Below are 20,642 nucleotides of genomic sequence, written 5' to 3' on the forward strand. Positions count from 1 at the left end.
CAGTAACATTGTCCAGTAACATCGATATCCAATAACATTGTCTTTTACTTTATCTTTAAAATATAACATCAACTATTTCAAGAGATTCTTCTGAAATCATACATTCCTAATATTTTAGAAAACAGAACAATACATTCAGTGTTATTGTGTCTTTCCAATACATTAATACTCACCTCTAACTGTGAGAGTAGCAGATGCTTCAACTTTTCCAACTCTGTTCTCGGCTATGCATGTATAGGTTCCCTCATCTGTGCTCATAGCCTTTTTAATACGCAAAGTGTAGTCATCTTTGATATCATATCTGCATTTGAAATTGAAAAGATGAAAATCACAGCTCAGCTTAATTTCTCACCTGCAATGTTCAAGAGTTATTCTATCTTGGATGCATTTCTTGGGAGATAATTTATTATATGGAATTAGATAATTCTACTGAACATTAATCTTCATGACACTTTTATTGCACCATGCATTACTTTAAAACTTTACAGCTGTAAAATTAGTATTGCTATGTTCATGTGGTATCAAAGCTTTATTAATAATATCAGTCATTCTGTCCTTGATCTAGAGCACTAAGATAAAACAGAGCTAACATGCATCAGTTATCAATATATGACATCTTCCGTTTACCCTGGCTCTAACTACACGAGTTGCATATTTAACTCATAATATTCTTTAAAAATATTAATACTAATGCAATGCTGAAAATACAAAATACCCCACAAAAGACAAACACATGAACAAAAATTCCACACCTATAAAACAATTCAACTTCACAGCAGTCTTTCAATAACGATGATATAATCTTTGGTGGTGATAATAAAATACTAATTTAAAAACACATTGTAAAAAAAGGATTGCAATACATTTGCTCATGAATTGAATGTTTTGAATTAGATAATTCTTTACCACATTTCATTAAAGAAAATACCAAATATCATATATCTGTTTACAAAATTGACGGGAACGGCTTAATTCTGTATTTTAAAGGGGATATAAAGAAACTAATGAGATAAAAAATGATAGGGATAACTACAGAAAGATAAACAAAAATGAAGTAGCAGTCCAGTCCTTTAGCATAACAAACAAAAGAATATACCACTCCCTTTAGACAACCTATATGATTTGGAAAGTGCAAGATTTCAATATAGAGGGCAACATGTGATGTTCTTTCTGTTTGGTTTTCCTATAGAAGATTATTAAAGGAACTAGTTTATTCCTAGAAGTATATATGTGGTATGTTTGATAGAAGAACATGAGCCATAGGACACAATTAGATATGGAAAATAAGAAAGTAAGCAACCCAAAGCACAAGGAGAGACAATTAGTCTACCAGTCCTTACAAGTCTACTAATGAACTTCAGACAAAAATGATCTACAAGTAAAAATAGCATATATACCAAATTAAGTTGTGCATTAATAGGTCAAATTAACTATTGATAACTCAATGGATGAGCTTGTAGTTCTCCTGGATCACTTTCAGTGAATTCAGTCTTTATAGAATGAAGAAAGTACATTTTCTTTCTCCACATATAGTAAGATTCCATCAGTTCTGCTCCCTTTACCTTTTTAATCAAGAAAAAAAAACAGAGGTACACGAAGGGCACACATACACCTGATGTCTAACTAAATATAAAGAATAAGACTTGATGCAATATGGTACTTAATTCTGTGTGTTTTCCCCTGTTCTCATCCCCCCCTCTCTCTCCTATATATATATATATATATATATATATATATATATATATATAATCTTCCTGCTCTTTCCCCATATGAAGATCTATGGACACCATCACATGGGTCAAAATAAGCATCTTAGGACATTGTCTGTGGCTCTGCACCAACTGGGCTAAAAGCATTGTGAGATGCTTTCACGGCAACATGGGATACTTTCTGTGTTGTGCTGGCTCCAATAGCTCCCTGCAAGGACAACACTTTCTCCCTGTGATAGGGAGAGTGTCATGAGAGGAAGGTGCACATGGGGATAGAGATCCACCATGGTGCTCCCTTTTTTTCTTGTCAGAAAGGTAGTATGCAACACTCTCAGCATTTTTATTTGGTATGACCAAACATTTAGACAGGCATAACCAACATGAACTTTAGAATTTACTGTTTTAGCTGACTCATTCACACTTCATCTTCTTGGCATACCAAGAAGCTGCTTAGAATAATTTATGTTCATACCTATCAACCACACAAATATTTGACAACTGGTGAGTTTTAAAACCTTATATGGTGTGCCAGGACAAAAAAATAACCACAACTATTTTACTCAGGAATACCAACTCACTGCATTCTGGTCTGCCACATTATCAGTGAACTTCTAGACCACCCTGAAGTGTCATGCTCTCTAGCAAACAGCTAGTGTATGGCAAGACTCATGGGACATTGCAGCCATCTGGTCTCCTAAAGAATTGATGTAGTGTCCCATAGTCATCTGTTCTACTCACGCTGCCCACACAAGTCATCATGGTTCAGTGATAATCTATGACAGGTGAAGCAAGCAAATAAAAGAATGGAAAATAATTGACTCTTAATACACTGCACTGAAGCAAAGGACTACTGTAAAACAGAAGGTTACAATTACACATATAAGTGGGTTTTAGAGTAAATAATGGAAAATGTGTTTAGTTTAGCTTTAAGGAGAAGCCAATCATCAGTTCAATACAGAATATAATCTACATTCCGTACAACAGAGTAATAATATTTGCTCAATACACAAAAAGACTTATTGTTTCAGATAATGATAAACCCAATCAACTCGTTATTTTAGCATTAGTGAATAGCACTCATGTTTTAAGAATAATCACAGAATATAGAATTGGACAAGACTATAAGGGCCATTCAAACAACATCAAAGCATACTTGACAGATGAACATCCAATGTCTGTCTACAAACTTCCAAGGAAGGCAATTCAGCTATAGTCTGAGGCAGTGTATTCCACTTTCAAACAGCTCTTTCTTACTATCAGGGAGTTTTCCTGATATTTAGATGGGATCTCTTTTCACATAGTTTTAATCAGTTGGCACATGTCCTAGTTTTTGAAGTAGCAGAAAACAAGTTTGCTCCATCTTCAATTGCTATAGCTATAGTAATAACTATAAATCTAATTAAATTTCCTAGATGTCTGGTGTCTGGTGATTGGACGAGTCAGTGTAAATCACAAATGTATTTAGTGTAGAGAATACTTTCTTCAGTTCATACATATATACATTTCAGTTTAACTGAAATTCTTTTTACAAAAAATAAAAAGTAAACCCAATTAGCATCTTCTAAAGCCTCCAGTTTTAAAGAGAGCTACACCTATTGGCAAATCCTTTCTAGCATTCTTATGGATAACTCAGATTGGTGGTCTGTAAGAATTCACTAACCAGGTCTGCCAATCACTCCTTCCCTTGTTAATCTGCCTGCTGAAATGGCTGTTTCACATAGCATGGATATCTTTGTCTCTAAAAGGTCTCTTCCATCTTTAGGGCAGAGGGAAATAGAAGATGTGGCTGTGAATCTTTCTGGGGAGTTTTGCTCACTGAGTCCCACAAGGGAGTGAGGTGAGAAACACAACTATTCCTGCCTACTGCTGGAAGCCTATATTTCCAAAGGTTCCTTCTTTAACTGTCACCAGCAGTAGTCACTTAGGCAATAGCAAATAGACATAAGGAGATTTAAACAGCTGAGCAGATGTAAGTCAGGGTTATCCTTTAGCAATTTCAAGGATTCATAACACTAATATCAAATTTAAGCTGAATGAAAGGAAGGAACTGGGCAATGATGGTTTATGCCAGCCAATCACAGCTCTGACAGAAATCAGAGAAGGTAAATATGATTTAGAGATAGGGAGACGCCCCCTTCCCTCCCCAAAGCTTGGTTGCATCATCACTGAGCACAATGGAGCTACAGGGAAGCCTCCTGCACTGGTAATCCTTTCTTTTGGGGTGAAATCAGGGGGAGAGGGTAGGAAGGAAAAAGTTGCATTCCCTTATGATCAGCTGTGTCAAGACCACATCTAAAGGGTAGGATGTATGGCCACTCCCCACCTCATGAGGTGGAGATTCCTCCTCTCGCATGGTCTCAAAATGTGGCATGAATGTTGACTTGTTATGTATTTTGAGCAGCATGGAAGCCCCCTTAGGTTGCTCCAAACACATTTACATAATCTGGACCAGAATATGGATTAAAGAGATCCAGTTCACTTCAGAGTGCCACAACAGCCATCTCACAAACTGCCTGGAAGCTGGGACAGTGACCGCAAAGATCTGCTGTGTGTGGGTCAATCTGTTCCAAGGGTTATTTTCCCTACTTCCTACAGTGAGAAATGCTTCTGAGCACCTAACTGCAGCATGGAAAATTGAGTATTTCCATGGGAATGCTGTGGTCTTTTCTATGGGGGTAGGTTTTTGTTTACCTTCACGCTGAGCTGTGTATCCAGGTTCATTCTATGACTACTGCTGCATTAGCCCTGCCTATATGTTCCACGTTCATATTCAAATTCTTGTTGTGCATTGTTTATACACAGATCAGGTTCAGCAGATCATATGGCTTGATCCAGAATTTCCAGTGAGTTTTTTAACATGCTGTTTCAAACTTGAGTCATGGGGGTATACATTTTGTAGACACTTCAACCTTGAACCTGTTTCCAAACTGGATTTTAGTGCCTGTGTAGATGGGCTTCAATTAACTTTGAAAGCCAGTGTTTATTTCAATGCAGGGTCTTCCAGCTATGTAAGCCTGTTCCTATCATTGTGCAAGAGAAGTATTGTTCAAGCTGGCACTAAATATTTCAGATTTGAAGCATGTGGTTTAACTTCCTTTAGTGAAGAGTTTTACTGGACTAAGCAACTACTAAATAATACACCTACGTGAGTATTAAAATAGCTTAACCTTTTTAACATCAAGCAACTTAATGGGTCCCAAGATCATTTCACTTATAGTCACACACACAGCTAGGCTGTTAGTTTTATTTTAATAGATTACTTTGACTAAGAATTACAACTCTTAACTAGTTCAAAGCTTACAGCCAGCTCTACAACATTGGCCTCAAGGTATAAGAACGAACTATTAAATGTCAAAAGAAGGGCTTTTTTTCTTCTCTCTGAAGTAAGTCCTGCAGTTATATCTGTCTTTCATTAAGGAGAGAGGAAAACATACATGGGAACAAATGAAAAAAACATTACTCAATAAGAAATTCTTATAGAAATGAGGTGATTTTGATTTTGAAATCTGGCAGTCTTTAGCTTATATGAATGCAGTCTTTGTTGGTCTGATTAATGACACTTGTATAATAATGTGCTGACAGTCCTGCCACAGAGGCACTTTTTTCATGATATGAAGCACTGCTGAAAAATGCAAACCAATCAGATTTGGCCCACAGACAACATGGGCCATCATCACTGTATCATGAACTGAGATTGATTGGTCAACAGCTGTGACAAAGTGAGGGCAAAGGAGCTTTGCATTTTTCTTGAAAAAAAACTAGAAAAGGTAATTGTGTCAAAATGACTGTCATCGATAGGTAAAATAATTAATATAAGGCTAGTTAACCTACAACATGTAAGTATAGTTAGAACTGGAGTGTTGTGTGGGTGTTGGAATTCTAACTGTACACTATTATGAACAATGTATTTTCAAAATAAAAAAAATGCTTTCTTTTTTTAATTAATATATACTTCTACATTCAATATTTGCACAAGTGCAAGAGGAATTCTTTTTGATTTCTGTTTGCTTTTGAAAACTTCCACAAGCAATTGGAAATATGCAAGGAAGATAACCCCTTTTTAACCTGATAAATATCAATTCCAACACATCAATGATATGAAGCTTCAGGTGACCAGTTATTAGCTGAGTATATATTTTATAAGCAATAGAATTCAGATATTGAAGTGGTGGAACCTACCTATATATGCCTAATGTTGGTACCACTTTTCTGTTTGCATAATTAATAATAATAATAATATTTATTTATACCCCAACACCATCTCCCTGAAGGGACCCGGGGCAGCTAATGTGAGGTCAAGCCCAAGAATTACAATAAGGCAAAATAAAATAATTCAGCAGACAATAACATCAAATAAAATGCTGAACAATAACAAAATAATGCAATAACACAATAAAAATAATATAATAGCACAAAATGTAAAGTGATAAAAGAATTAAACACAGCGAGCTGGGCCAAATGCAAAAATTAAATTATAAAACCCCTGGGTGAGATAGACAAATAGAGTGGTGAGTATAGTGGGTGACTTGGGTGGGAAAAACAAGGCGATTAATCTTTACTAAAGGATGAAATAAAGTGCATCAGAAGGACAAGTTTGTACTGGGACAGACATGGTATGAGGATTTGGGGATTTGTTGTTCATTACTCAAAAGCACACTGGAAAAGCCAAGTTTTAGACATTTCCTAAAGACTGCCAGGGTGGGTGCTTGCCTGATCTCCCTGGGTAGCGAGTTCCAGAGCTAAGGGGCCCCTCGTCCCCACCAACCGCGCTTGTGACAGAGGTGAGAGAGAGAGAGGAGGGCCTTCCCCGAAGATCAAAGAGATTGTGCAAGTTCATAGAAGGAAATGTGATTACGAAGGTAGGCGAGCCCCAAACTGTTCAGGACTTTGTAGGTGATAATCTACACCTTGATTTGAATGAATGACAGCCAATGGAGCTCCTGAAACAGGGGAGTAGACCACTCCCTGTAAGTCACTCCAGTGAGCAGTCTGGCTGCCGATCGTTGAAAAATCTGAAGTTTCCAGGTCGCCTTCAAGGGCAGCCCCATGTAGAGTGCATTGCAATAATCCAGTCTAGTGGTAACGAAGGTATGGACCACCGTGGCCAGATCAGACTTCACAAGGTATAGTCGTAGCTGGCACATGAGTTTTAGTTGTGTAAAGGCCCTCCCAGCCACTGCTGACACCTGAGCATCAAGTGTCAATGCTGAATCCAGGAGGACCCCCAGACTGCGGACCTATGTCTTCAGGGGGAGTGCAACCCTGTTGAGCACAGGTTGCCACCCTATATCCCAATCTGACATGTAACTGACCTGGAGGACCTCTGTCTTGTTGGGATTAATCTTCAACTTGTTCACTCTCATCCAGACCATCTCAGCAGCCAGACACTGGTCCAGTATCTGAGGGGCTTCCTTGGATTTAGGTGGAAAAGAGTAGTAGAGTTGGGTGTCATCTGCATAGAGATGGCAACAAGCTCCAAAACTCTGGATGACCTCACTTAGCGGTTTCATGTAGATGTTAAAAAGCATGGGGGACAAAATGGAACCTTGCGTATGTCCTCCTTTTTCATTGTTTACATCAAAAGGACACAAAACTATAAAACGAATTTGAAAAAGTGAGATCCAACACAAGCATGTCTTTCCACAAATCCTGGTGAGTGGATTTTCTTCTATCATGCTTGTACAGGGCTGCCCTTGCTGCTTTCATACGGTTGCTGCATACTGCAGGGATGTGGCCCCAGCCGTTTTTGAGCTCCCCCCACCATATGCAACAACCACAGATTCTCCAGTCCAGTTTGGAAGTTTCAGCACATGCCCTATAAGACAACACTTGTTGAAGAAGATGGCCAGCGACTTTTGAGTAGATTTTCCTGGGTTAAAAAGTAGTCTTATATGCCAAAAAATACAGTATTTTATACAAGACGATTAGTTACATTCCAACTAATCATCACTATGAATAAACACTATATGAGTTTCTTTCACTTAAGCGCAAACACAGATCTTTGATAATTTGAGTGCTACCTCACAGTCAGTTCATGCCAAACCAAGCAACACCACTACCCATGATTGTCTGTTTCCTCTCTCTCTGAAAGGTCCTATGGAATACAACATGTCTCCACAGCACCTCCCCAAAATATCCCCCTTCCCCCTGGTTACATAAACATTAAAGCAAGCAACAAGTGGCATGGCTCATCCACACATGCAAAAGAAGCAGTTATAGCAATAAAGGGTACAATGGACAGATTATTTTCCAAGGTAAATAGGTTGAGTTTCAATCACATGGTAAGTAACTTTATATGAAACCACTGGCTGAAGGTCATCACTCTACCATCATCATTCCATTAAAAAAAACTAATGTAGCAGGTTTGGTTTCTCTTCAGATCATATAAATCTTTTGCCCTTTTTAAACTAATGTGATAAAAATCTCTATTTTATGAAACAGGAAAAATGGGAAATAGTGGCAATTGTTTGATTTATAAACAAGCAGTTATTGGTTCAACGACAAGCATAAATGATACAACTAAAATTAACTATTCTTATTGGTCAGCATATATTTTCTTTTGGTTTTTGCAATTGATGATATTTTTTGCAATGTAATAAAGTTGAATGCCTTCCAGTCTTCATTTTCTGTTGAAGAAAGATGAAACAATACCCATGGGGAAATATTTTTCCCTAGCCCTGTCATCCTTAGGCATGTCAGAACGAATTCATTGGAGGGTACTTCTGGCAAGGTAAGGATTTCAGTCATTCCATTTCCCAACATCATATTTACCAGCTCAAATAAATTCTAATAGTACAACATGTGGCAGTAAAGTACTCTATTAAGAACCAGATAACTAAATAATCTAGAGACTCTGCCTTTAACCTCTCCAGATGTACATAAGCTTACAAATACACAATTTCCCTCTATCCATTGACAAGCTGTTGAGAACATCCTGTTGTCTTCCTTCTGTTTCTCATAAATGAAATTAATCTCTCATTGATGGGTACTTGGGTAGCACAGGAAACCAGAAAATACAACAGATTTAGCAAGAGATGATACTGAAAATGCTGTGCTTCATATCAGAAACCACTTTTTCCCTCCTGCCCTTAATTTAGGATAGTTAATTGTTATTAATTAAAATTCAAAATATGCTGATATAACCAAAGATTATATCCCACGTGCCACAAAGAAAAGACTTACTTTTAATTAATTTGCAATACACACAGGGTTGCATTTAGTTACAATCTGTACTGTGATTAATGTGACTAAACCACATAACATCATAGCATTATTAACTCATCTTTTATCGGAAGGACATTTCCCCATGGTTCTGTATTATAGAAAATCTAGTTCCACACCAAGCTTTTAATCTGAATAATATAAATGTTGTTCTGTAATGCATTTTAGAATTAAACAGTACATGGAAATAACACAAAGTCAAAGTCATCAATAAAAGTACAAAGCATCAGTGCAGGTTAGTCCTGGTTTGAGAGGCCCTCTAGTTCCATGTATATCACTAATTTTAAAACTTTGCTGACTTAGGAGTGAGGACACTGCCTGGTTTTCAAAGAAGTAGGCTATTTAATATCTTGTAGCATAAAAAGGAAGAAGAGAGGGGTAAATGTACAAGAAGCCAACACATGCTTTCCCCCCTGTAAACTATCTTATTTCATCTTCTTGGGGGGAAGGAGGCAAAATAAAAACAGAAAAAAAGAAACTTTACTCATTCACATAACCATACAAAGAAACAAAAGTTCTTTACAGTTTACAATATTACAAGTTGCATAAACGATACACAACTTTCATTTGTTTCTTAGGCTCCATCTACACTGCCATGTAATGCAGTTTTGAATGCATTATATAGTAGTGTAGATGGATTAAACATCTTAGGGTAGGCAATTGTGTCAGGCAACAGTGGCACTTTTTAGCTTTTCCAAATGCCCAAAGATCATGCTTTTTAATGGTTTTATTTCAAAATAAAAGCAATCACAAAAGGGTAAATAACACTCATCACAAAATAAAATAAATTTATAAAAGTGTAATGTACTTAAATTTGGTGTCCATGAGACATGGTAACCTACACAGTGCAGAAGCAGTAAAAGCAGCTGGATTAGAAGCAGTCCCTGGGGGAGAGATAGTCCAAGGAAGTGGCATTTAGGGAATGTCAGAAATGGGAATTGGGAAGTTTATTTGGTGATGTGATTATTGCAGAACCACAGAAGCAGTTAAATTCACTCACAAGGAAACCTTGGAAATCTGAATGGCACAGTTGGTTTTTCTGTTGGGTGGCAACTGATCAGAATCCTTTTCAACAAATACATCTGAAAATCTTTTCAGTGCTTCTAAGAAATCAGTCTGGCTGTTCAACTCTAGTGCCTCTCCGTCATAGAGCTAAACTAGCCAGTTCACTGCTACTCCCTTCGGACTCTCCCCTACACTATGCCATTTTGCAGCTTCTGAGGGGAAAGTGTCTCTATAATCTTGCATAGTGACTTTGGTGAATATTATTCCCTATTGGGTTCTGTACATTGGTGTAGCTGTTAATTGACTGTAGTCTTTGGGACACCTGATATCTGGGGTTAGCCAGCACAGCAGCTGAGTAATAAATGGGCCTGCTGGGTAGCCCAGTTCTAGAGACTATCCCTTGAAGCAGAGCTCAGACCCTGATGTTCCTTACAACTCCAGATGCATTACCCCCAATGTTATGGAAATACTTTGGAGCACTGTCTCTGTTGAGACCTGTGAAGCCTACAGGGATGAGGGTTTTCTGGTTTAGCCTGGTATTTCTGTGGGGGAATGTTGGGAATGTTTTGGGTAGATCTATTCCCGAGATGTTGGGAATGTTTTGGGTAGATTTATTATAAGGGAAACAGGCAGTGATTCTAATGAGAATTGGCCAGGATTAACCCTTAAAGGAATGTGGAGGAGACAAGAGGGTTACAGATACTTAGGCGATCCCTCGTTGGCCGAGTAGGATAGTCTTCCAGGATCAGTGTTCTGGTGGGTCTGTAGGTGACTGTGGAGCCCTATTCTTGATCTGCATCTTCTCCCACAGTGAGGGCATTGGTTTCCAGGTGGAAGGTGGTCCCAGTCAGGGTTGGCTTGACGCGCCTTCCTCTTGGCATGTTTCTCTCTTTCGCCCTACATTTGTGCCTCTTCAAATTCTGTAGCACTGCTGGTCACAGCTGACCTTCAGCTGGAGCGCTCAAGGGCCAGGGCTTCCCAGTGCTCAGTGTCTATGCCAGAGTTTTTAATGTTGGCTTTGAGCCCATCTTTAAATCTCTTTTCATGTCCTCCAACATTCCGTTTTCCATTCTTGAGTTCGGAGTAGAGCAACTGCTTTGGGAGACAGTGGTCGGGCATCCGGACAACATAGACTCTTCCTTCGATTCCAAGATATCAAGTTGTTAAGCTGTTTCTTTGGGTCTCCATAGGGGCTCCTCCCTCTTCTTCCTTCTTACCATCACTTCAGGGATCAAAGGAAATCTTGTCTCCCACAACCTGGTGCTGTGCTTTTGGCTTTCTGGAATGGGCTGTGTAGGCTCAGTCCATTTGCCTTCTACAACTGAATCCCAGGCTTCTTTTGCCTGTGTATAATCCAGTTTTATTAACTCCAGTTCTTCCTCCATGTTTCTGGTCACTGTTCCGGCAATTCTCTCTGTTCTTCAATTCCTGTTGGACCTTTGGCCCCTCAAGGGGTAAGTGTTTTGTCTTTGCCGTGGCCTATCTTCTCCAATGTAACCGTGGCCTCTCTTTTCCAATGTCTCTGATTCATTGACTCTCAGTGACTGAGGTCAGAGAAAGTAGGGATAGATTTGTAACTTTATGTGATGATTGCATAACCTTAGTAGCAGTCACATTTACTCACAAGGAAATATTGGAAATTTCTTTAATGCTAGGTTACTACTATACAGCAAAGTTACAAATGAAGAAAGTGCAGGCAACTTCTCAGTTTTAATCCCTAAAACCCTACCCTCTCAACTCCCAAAAGTTCTTCTGTCCAAGCTCCTAGTCTTCCAGTTTCAGCCGGTTCATGTTATCAGGCTCCTCCGCATGCAGGGCCCCAGATGTTTTCATTTCTTGACCTTGGTTTATGGCATGGAGGCCTTCTGTTATCTTTAACACACTGAATAGGGATCCATGACAGGGCAGATCTTTCTGGTAGTAGGCAGAAGAACCAAGTCCTTCATATTTTTTCTTAAGTAGGTTAAACAAGAAAATTGAGAGCAGAAAGCCCAACACAAGCCTTTTTTCTTCACTTCCCCACTCCAGGTTTTAATTCATTGCTGTTTAAGTACTGATGAAAGATTGTCCTACCAAGCTAAGGAAGGAACTTTCCCACTTCTGTCCCTCATTAATTTTTTTGCAGCTTTGCTGCTGTAATGATTCACCATGAAATTTCACTGTTTGACTAGCTGCAGTCTATGCTGCTAAAACTTGGGGAGTTGAAGATGCATTCTTCATTCTGTTTTAGCCAAATACTCATCTAATTAAAAATGTCTCTATGTGCAGCAACTCAGTAGTACAGATCATAATTTTATGTAAGATACATTTACAGAAATCAAAGTACTGCTCAAAGCAGAAAAACCAAAAAGATTCAAGTGACAGATACTTAGATATTTTAAAGAAAACAGACTCCTTTTAGTGCAGTAGCTTCAGTCTCACAAGAGCTGGCACTGCTCTCTTCTTCCTTGTAAAAGGTTTAAACAGTTATTACAGCGTGTCATAAATTTTAACTTGTAATTGAAAATCTTTCCACTTCCTTGGGAAAAAAAATCCTATATCACTTGCTACATAATTACAGGCTATGCAGCTGGTCTCCGAGGCTTTGCAAGAAATTTGAAAACATGAAATGCTGTACAAACCCTAATCAAATTTTATTAAATGTTAAGCCAAGGAAATGTCATCCCCCACACCACAGAGTCTCAGAGAGCAATAGCGATTCCACATCTAAGCCTAAATAAAGCAGAAGATTCAAGAGTTGATTTGAGCTGCATTTAGTTAGCAGTCATTACTGATGCTCTCTATCATTTGGGAATCTCCCTGCCCTTCGGTATAAAAGTGTCAGTCCTGTTTGTGTCAAGCACACATCAAGGAGAAAACTAGTGACATTAATAAGCCACTTGAAGAGATGCACTCTTGCTATTGTTAAGCTTGCATTTCCAAACACTTTCAGAGATATAGCCAAACCAATTTGGAATGTTGTAGTCTATACATGGTATCATTTAAACTATAATATGAATATTGTTATTTTTGGAATGAGGCAGAATTTTTAGTGAAATTAAATATCATATTCAGGCATACTTCAGATAAGAAATTATATGCATTCCTAGGCATTACTTCTAATTGAAAATTTTGTACCACAAAAAGAAACAACAAGGATTTAATCTGAATTGCTTTAATACTAATGATTATTAGTATTGTTTTGATATTTGTAATTTTTGTATATTTTAAATTGTATTGTAATACTTTTAATATTAACTGCTCTGAGTCATATTATTGAGAGAAAAAAGCAGGAAATAAATAAACATAAACATAATAAGAGAAAATTTGCACTATTCCAAAAAAAAGCACATCAAAATGTTTCAGAACTTTTTTTATTAAAAAATAAATGAAACCAACATACATGGAATGAAACAAACAGATGAGATAAACCTTCCACAATGAAAATATCTGAATTTTCTACTGAGAACTTGAAGTTTCTTTTCCCCATAAGGGGCATATATAAACTCCATCATTGTTATGATTTCTATTTTGATGTTTTATAGGTCAGGATACCTGTTGAAACAAGCTTTTGAACCACTCTATTTAGAATCCCCACTGCTGGATAAGATATTGGAACGTGTAATCACCTCCCAACTTCAGGGGTTTCTGGATGAAACAGATATATTTCAATCTAGTTTCAGGCCTGGTTATGGAACACAAATAGCTTGGGTTGCCTTGGTGAGTGACCTTGGTGAGTGTGTCCCGGTCAATTTTACTGCAGCATGGTATCCTTCTGTATTGCCTCACTGATATGGGACTTGAAGACAGTGTTTTACAATGAATCTGTTCCTTCCTAAAAGGGCGAACTCAGAAGGTGGTACTGGGGAAGTCCTGTTTGAGCCCCTGGCCATTGGCCCACGAAGTCCCTTATGGTTCTGTTCTATCCTTCATGCTATTTCAGATCTATGTGAAACCACAGGGAGAGCCCATCCAGAATTTTGGAGTGCAGTGCCATCTACTAATCCTTTTCCACCCAAAGTCAAGGAAGCTGTCCTGGTCCTAAATCAGTGTCTGTCAACAGAAATTGACTGGATACAGGCAAACAAACTTCATCCAGGAAAAAACAAACAAACAGAAGTGTTCCTTCTGCAGTCTGCAGTTTGGGTGTACTCCTAGACTTGGCACTGAACCTGGAGGCCCAGGTTTCCGTGATGGACATGAATGTGTTTACACATTTAAAATTTGTGTGCCAACTGTGGCCATTCCTTGGGATGTCAGATCTGGAAACATTTTAAATTGGATTTTTTTAAATGTGAGCCACTTTGTGTCTTGATCAGAATATAATAATAATAATAATAATAATAATAATAATAATAATAATAATAGAGTATGCTGGCTTAGGGAATTCTGGGACAAAATCCCCTAAGCCAGCATACTCTATTTGGACAAAATATAACTTTTCCAGACATTTGCTTTGATGATCAAAACAACCATTTCTCTCTATTGTACTGTTCTTTGCATGCTCCGTAAGAGATTCTGGAGACTGCTGCTATTTGTCCTGCCTGTTAATCTAGCACTCACAGCCATGGTAGCCTGGCTATAGTAGAATCCTATTCTTTCCCAGCTCCAGATATGTTTACTGAATTGGTTGCTGCACACATACCTCTGAATGCATCATTCAGTCAGGTGCAATATATTTGTGAAAAGAAGCTTTGTTAGCAGATGATTTGTTAAAGGAGGTAGTCCTATGTACTGTGTACTTATACTGTGATAGGCAAAACATGCAATCTTGAGTAACTCAAAATGGAATCAAGAAATAGCATCAAAGTTAATATACATTTGATATGCTGTTTCCTGCGAATAAAAGGTCTTCAGAGCAGAACAACCATGTAGTACAATTGGCAAACTGTAAACAATTAAACCACAAGTGTGCAGATTTTAGAAAGTTTTTTGCAGCAAGAAAGAAATTGCTAAAATCACCTCTGCTTTCTTCAAGAAAAAAGTGCAGTATACGTATGTATGAAAGGTACAGGAATTGTGCACCTCTTAACATTTGTTAGCCTCAGGGCAAGAACATGAACACAGTGTACTATAATGGTAAATGTTTAAGCAGGAATAAAGTTTCTTTACACAAAATATTTTTTCTGTATAACAGTGTCAAATGTATAGTAGCAAGTATTGGATTTAACATTAATCACAAGTAGAGCCAGAATAAAGCTTTTTTTCCTACCTTCCTCTTGGCAAGTCATTGTCATCTTTCTTCCAACGCACTGTTGGCTGGGGATCTCCTTGAACTTGGCATCGGAATTCTACAACTTCTTCCTCCAAAACCACTTGATTGATTGGTCTCCTGAGAAATGTGGGTCGTTCTTGAAAAGAAAAGTTTACGTTAAAGTGTGGTTAGATTCCATAGCAAGTATATGACAAGCATTCAGTCCAAAACGAGTACAGTGCTTCTATATTCAAGATAATTTTGCTTTCCACCTCCATTCCATTATATGGAACACTACATCCTACACAGTAGCACCTCAACTCCTCTCAATAAAATGTAATTTTTCTATGAAAGCGAAACAGTACTTTAATATATGTATCCAACAAAGGTGCTGCATCACAATGAACCGGATCATACAATTTCCTTATAATGATCAACAATTTTGGTTAATTGGGAAATGATTACCGTATATACTCGAGTATAAGCCGACCCGAATATAAGCCGAGGCACCTAATTTTACCACATAAAACTGGGAAAATGTATTGACTCGAGTATAAGCCGAAGGTGGGAAATGCAGCAGCTACTAGTAAATTTCAAAATAAAAATAGATACCAATAAAATTATATTAATTTGGGCATTAGTAGGTTAAATGTTTTTGAATATTTACATAAAACTGTAATTCAAGATAAGACTGTACAACTCTGATTGAACCATTATTCTAACCTTCTTCAATGTAAATAGGCTTACATGTCCTCCAATAATAATAAATAGAGTAAAATAATAATAGAGTAAAATAATAAATGTAATAACAACAACAAAATAATAAATGTAATAATAATAATAATAATAATAATAATAATAATAATAATAACAACAACAACAACAAAATACAATAATAAATAATATTGACTCGAGTATAAGCCGGGGGAGACTTTTTCAGCCTAAAAAAAGGACTGAAAAACTAGGCTTATACTCTAGTATATACAGTAATTCTTTATTATGCTCCATTTATCTTTGATTTCTCTTGTGTTACATTCATGTGTAACATCCTGAGTTAGACATTCTATGATATCAGATTATACTTTATTGTAAAGGTCATTATTCCAGTTTCAATAGTCCATTTTTTCATCTTTCCAACCCTATGCTATCACTGCCTGTCCTGTTAAAATCATAGCTTTAAATAATTCTTGATGTTTTACTTTAATCTTGTTGTTACCTTAACCCCCCATTAGCATCAAATCCATGTTCACTTGAAGTGATAATTTAAGTAGTTTTTCCATTTTCTTCAATATTTTTTCCCCAAAAGGCTGTTGAGGATGTGGTTATGGGTTAACACCTGACCTCAGCTAGACCCGCATCAGGTTGCTTCCCCCATTTCTTTGCTCATCCCTCACTGACTCTTAAATTTAAACAACAAAACACTTGAAACAAATACATTAAAAATGCAGAGTAGAGATGCAAAAGACATGCATATTAATCTATGGTAGGTATGTATTATTTCCATTTTGCATAATTTGTTTTCCATCTTGTATTATTTCCATCTTTCTAAGTATCACTCAAAAAGTGTAGAATACGACCAATACCTAGTTATATTTCTATGGAATGAAATATAACTAGAACCATTGCCAATGCAATTAACATTCTTTATGTAGGATTAACTGGATTTGCATCACCTGCATAACTTGTTCACAGTGTTAATCTCTCAGGGAACAACATAATGTTGCTTTCAGGCATATGCTAAATAAAGTATGTTTTTTATATTGCTCACTCAAGCTAATTTCACAGCAGTTTTTGAAATATATTATTTGCTCCTTAAAAAGTTCCAGTCATAAATTCTAGTGGAATAATTAAAATTGTGATTTTTGTCAACAGTATTCAACACATAAATTAAAATCATAGCCATATATAACATATTTAATGTAACTGTTTTATGATCTTAAGATGAATAAATAAGGAACCCTCTACCAAGACTTTGTTTCTGTGGTGAATATTAAAAGCCTTGAAGGAGACTATAAAATAGGGTATAGTTATATGTCATGTCAGCCATTCTGACTATTACTGTTCTGACCTTTATAACTTCTGAATAAACTTTGCTTATAGTTATAAATGTGGCTAGCAATTGACCTAACAAATTCAAGTCATTCAAGTTATGGCCCAGCACTTATGAAACATCTAGATGTGTATTAATAAGCAAAATAACAGTTGGATTTCAGAAAATGGGCTTCACTTTAGCATCAAGAAAATATTTGTAAGTAGTTGGTCCACGGTTTACCTCTTCTACTTATTTTTATATTTATTTCCCACTGGCTCTAAAAGGGTTTTATCAGACACACTTTTCCATGCACCAAAAGAAAAAGAGGTTATAAATCATAGATTGTCAACATTTAATTAGCAAAATCTAGACACTTGACTTGATATATTTACCATCATGGGCTCATAGCAGTTTTGTCATTCTTTGTATTTTGTATTTGCTGTAACATATAATATTGTATTCAGTGGTGGACACACATTAGCAAAAAACACATCTGCCCATATAAGGTGATATTACTTTATTAGTTCATCAGTTTAACCTGCCCACTGCAGTCACTCATCTTAAAAAGCTGTTCCTAGTGACTGGGGTATTCCCTGGCTAGAACACCAGAGCTTCAGGAGGTAGGCTTGGGCAAAACTTTGTGTAGGTAAAAGGGATTTTCTATTAATATAAAGCCGTACTTACATAAAAACCACTGGTTGTAAATCTCAACTAGTGGAGATCCACTGAATCAATGGATCTTAATCTAAGTGTTGACTCACCATTGATTGTGAGTTTAGTGTAGTTGTCACTACAAAAAGGATTTAAGTTATTGCAAATAATCACATCGTGCATTATTCTTGTCCTTGCCAGCTGTATCTGTACTATGAGGAATTTGTTTGTTCTTGCTGTTTTATTTTGAATGATTGGTTATATTCAAATAATTTTGTTTGTTTAGCCCAGATATTTGATTGGGTTAAGATATATTTTCCACGAAAGCAAATAGCAAGCTTAACCTTTCCTTATATAATGTGGTAAGTTTAAGGATCTGACCTAAGAAAGTTTTACAGTATATACTGTGTTATTTTGTAAAACATGTAAAATATTTAGAATTGATAAATCCAATGGTTTTATCCATTTATAACATAAATAATACAAATAAAAGGAAGCTCACTAACTCACTAGCTATGCCTTATATAGATACTGTTTTGAAAAGGAGATAAAATATTAAGAATTGATATTAAGAATGTATTAATTATAATTGCTATTAAGAATTTATTAATTATAATATTTAGGAAGAAAATTAGTAAAGGGGATGAGGAAATTTGTCAATATAGCTTTGTTGCAGCCTGATTGACAATAGAGAAATCTTGGAAAGGTGAAAAAGAAATATCTAAAAAGGACTGGAGACAGGCATGTAGCCCCCAAAGCCCCCCCCCCCGAAATTCTAATGGTGGTCTGCGAAAAGGCCTTACTGGTACATTATTTAAATTGTTATGTTTATTCATATCATGATCTGATCACCATGCTCAATATATCTCATTTGCATGGGGGTATTGGGGTAACGATACAAATGGTTTGCTAGGGTAGACCCTCTTTCACTCAGACTCAGCCCCCCCCAATCAAACTCAGCCCCCCCCCCCCCGAATCAAAATCCTGGCTATGGGCCTGACGGGATATAAATGTTATTACACTATATTCAAATGGCCAAGCTATCTAATGGTATCCGGGGAGGAAATAATGAAGAGTTCACTAAAAATGGAGGTTGGCATTTTAACGTTTTGAAAGAAAGACACATGTAGACTTTAAAGTAGCTGCAAGGGAATTTACTAAAGTAGTTAGAAGAGCAGGTTTTATTAGATATAAGATTCACAGTATGTAGTGATGGAAGTCATAATTGGTGGATTCACAGGTGAGAGGTGGGAGGGAAAGGATTTGTTAAAATGTTGCAATGTACCTGTTTTGCTAGTTAATGTAATTTTTGCATATGTTTGTCACTTGAATACAATAAAATTTAACATAATTTATTTATTATAGTAGCAAATACAGTAATCTTGAGAACAAACATACACTGAAAATAAGAGATATAAAAGCATTCTCATTATTCGGTATTTCACTGGTCATTTTCTAGCCATTTCTAAAAATAATATTCTTCCTAAGATATTAATTACTATTCTGCCTTTCACTTTACCTCCCTCCCTTCCTCCCAATATGTTTCTTTATAGTCTTATTTCTAACTTATTTCAGAATTTTTGTGCATTTTTAGACCTGGTCTCCCTGTTCCCACTGGACTCCTTTCACCACCCTATTTACTCTTAGTCAGTATCACTAGAGGCAATGCCTCCAGCTAAATTCACTGCAATGGGATCTCAAGATCAGTAATAAGTGACACACCAAAACTGATTTCTGTTATTAGTTGAAAATATTTCAAGACCACAAACAAATGAGGGATTGAATCCTGGAAAAGTTTGAAAATCAGAATGTTAAAATATCAAATAGAATGTCCACAAAACTCTCTTACATATATATTTTAAAGCAAAAGTAGAGTAATTAATCAGCAGCTGACTAATTAACTTTCCTCTACCTAATCCAGTGCTTTCTGTGTACTTGCCAAAAATGTTATTAAACTGTGTTCAGCTTCCCACACAAGCCAATTTTAATTTCCTGTTCTGGTTTTAGGTACATACCCAACATGTACAACTTTCTGGAGGAAAAATATTTAAATTGGTATTAAACACCTAAGGTAGGATATTCTAGTGCCTTAGGAATGTACGACAGATGTTTTAAAGTCAAAATAAAAAGATATATCCTTGTTTTTTAGGAACTTTGGATTGTATTCAATTAAAACCTCCTATTGATGATTTCTGTCAGCAGAATAGTAAGGTAATAACTGTAGCTTCATGTGTCTTATAATCTAAGTCCAGTAGTTTCGAAGAGTCTTTGGGCAGAAGGAAAGGACAAGGTTCCAAGAAAGAGGAAAGCACAGCAAAGTCTTATTATATGAGCTATCTTTACATGCTTACCCATTAGAAATAAGAAAAAAGGACTTCCTGTGAAATAAGTATTCAGTCATGTTATTTTGTTCCTACATTATAGTGCCTGAAAATGAAACCATCTAACATTAGCCTATGACTATGGGTCAAACCCAATGCACTACAACTGGCCCTATCATACCTCAATTCATGAAGTCCTGGTGCTGGAGAGTTTCCAAGGCTTCCAGAGCTAGTGTTCTGGGGGACGGGGGGGGGGGGGGTGGCTGAGGTGGGAAAGAATATAGCTCTACTAAATTCCACTGGAGCATGACATTTTGCTAGCAGAAACCCACCACTGGATACTCTCCTATATGGTAAAAGTGAAATACTAGATGGGATAAGAAATAGATCTGATATACAACTACATTCACCTTGTAAAAACTAGGTAGTAAAATTACCATATAAGTTCATTTTTAAAATGCAGTAGGCAAATCAGGACTGAAAATGGTGTTGGCATATGACAATTCTGAAACTGTACTATTAACACCGTT

General features: G+C 36.8%; 1 protein-coding gene across 14 annotated transcripts in view; it reads right to left on the reverse strand.

Moving 5' to 3' along the window:
* ROBO2 (roundabout guidance receptor 2) overlaps positions 1-20,642 on the reverse strand; it is a 1,336,704-nt gene that overhangs the window by 161,481 nt on the left and 1,154,581 nt on the right. For all 14 annotated transcript variants that reach the window (XM_060770531.2, XM_060770530.2, XM_060770520.2 and 11 more), the window contains 2 exons: positions 15,127-15,265; positions 174-301 (listed from right to left, as the gene is read on the reverse strand). In XM_060770531.2, the coding sequence (XP_060626514.2) occupies positions 174-301; positions 15,127-15,265 (267 nt within the window). The remainder of the gene's footprint in view (positions 1-173; positions 302-15,126; positions 15,266-20,642) is intronic.

The sequence above is a fragment of the Anolis sagrei genome, chromosome 3 (assembly GCF_037176765.1).
Source record: "Anolis sagrei isolate rAnoSag1 chromosome 3, rAnoSag1.mat, whole genome shotgun sequence".
Taxonomy (NCBI): Eukaryota; Metazoa; Chordata; class Lepidosauria; order Squamata; family Dactyloidae; genus Anolis; species Anolis sagrei.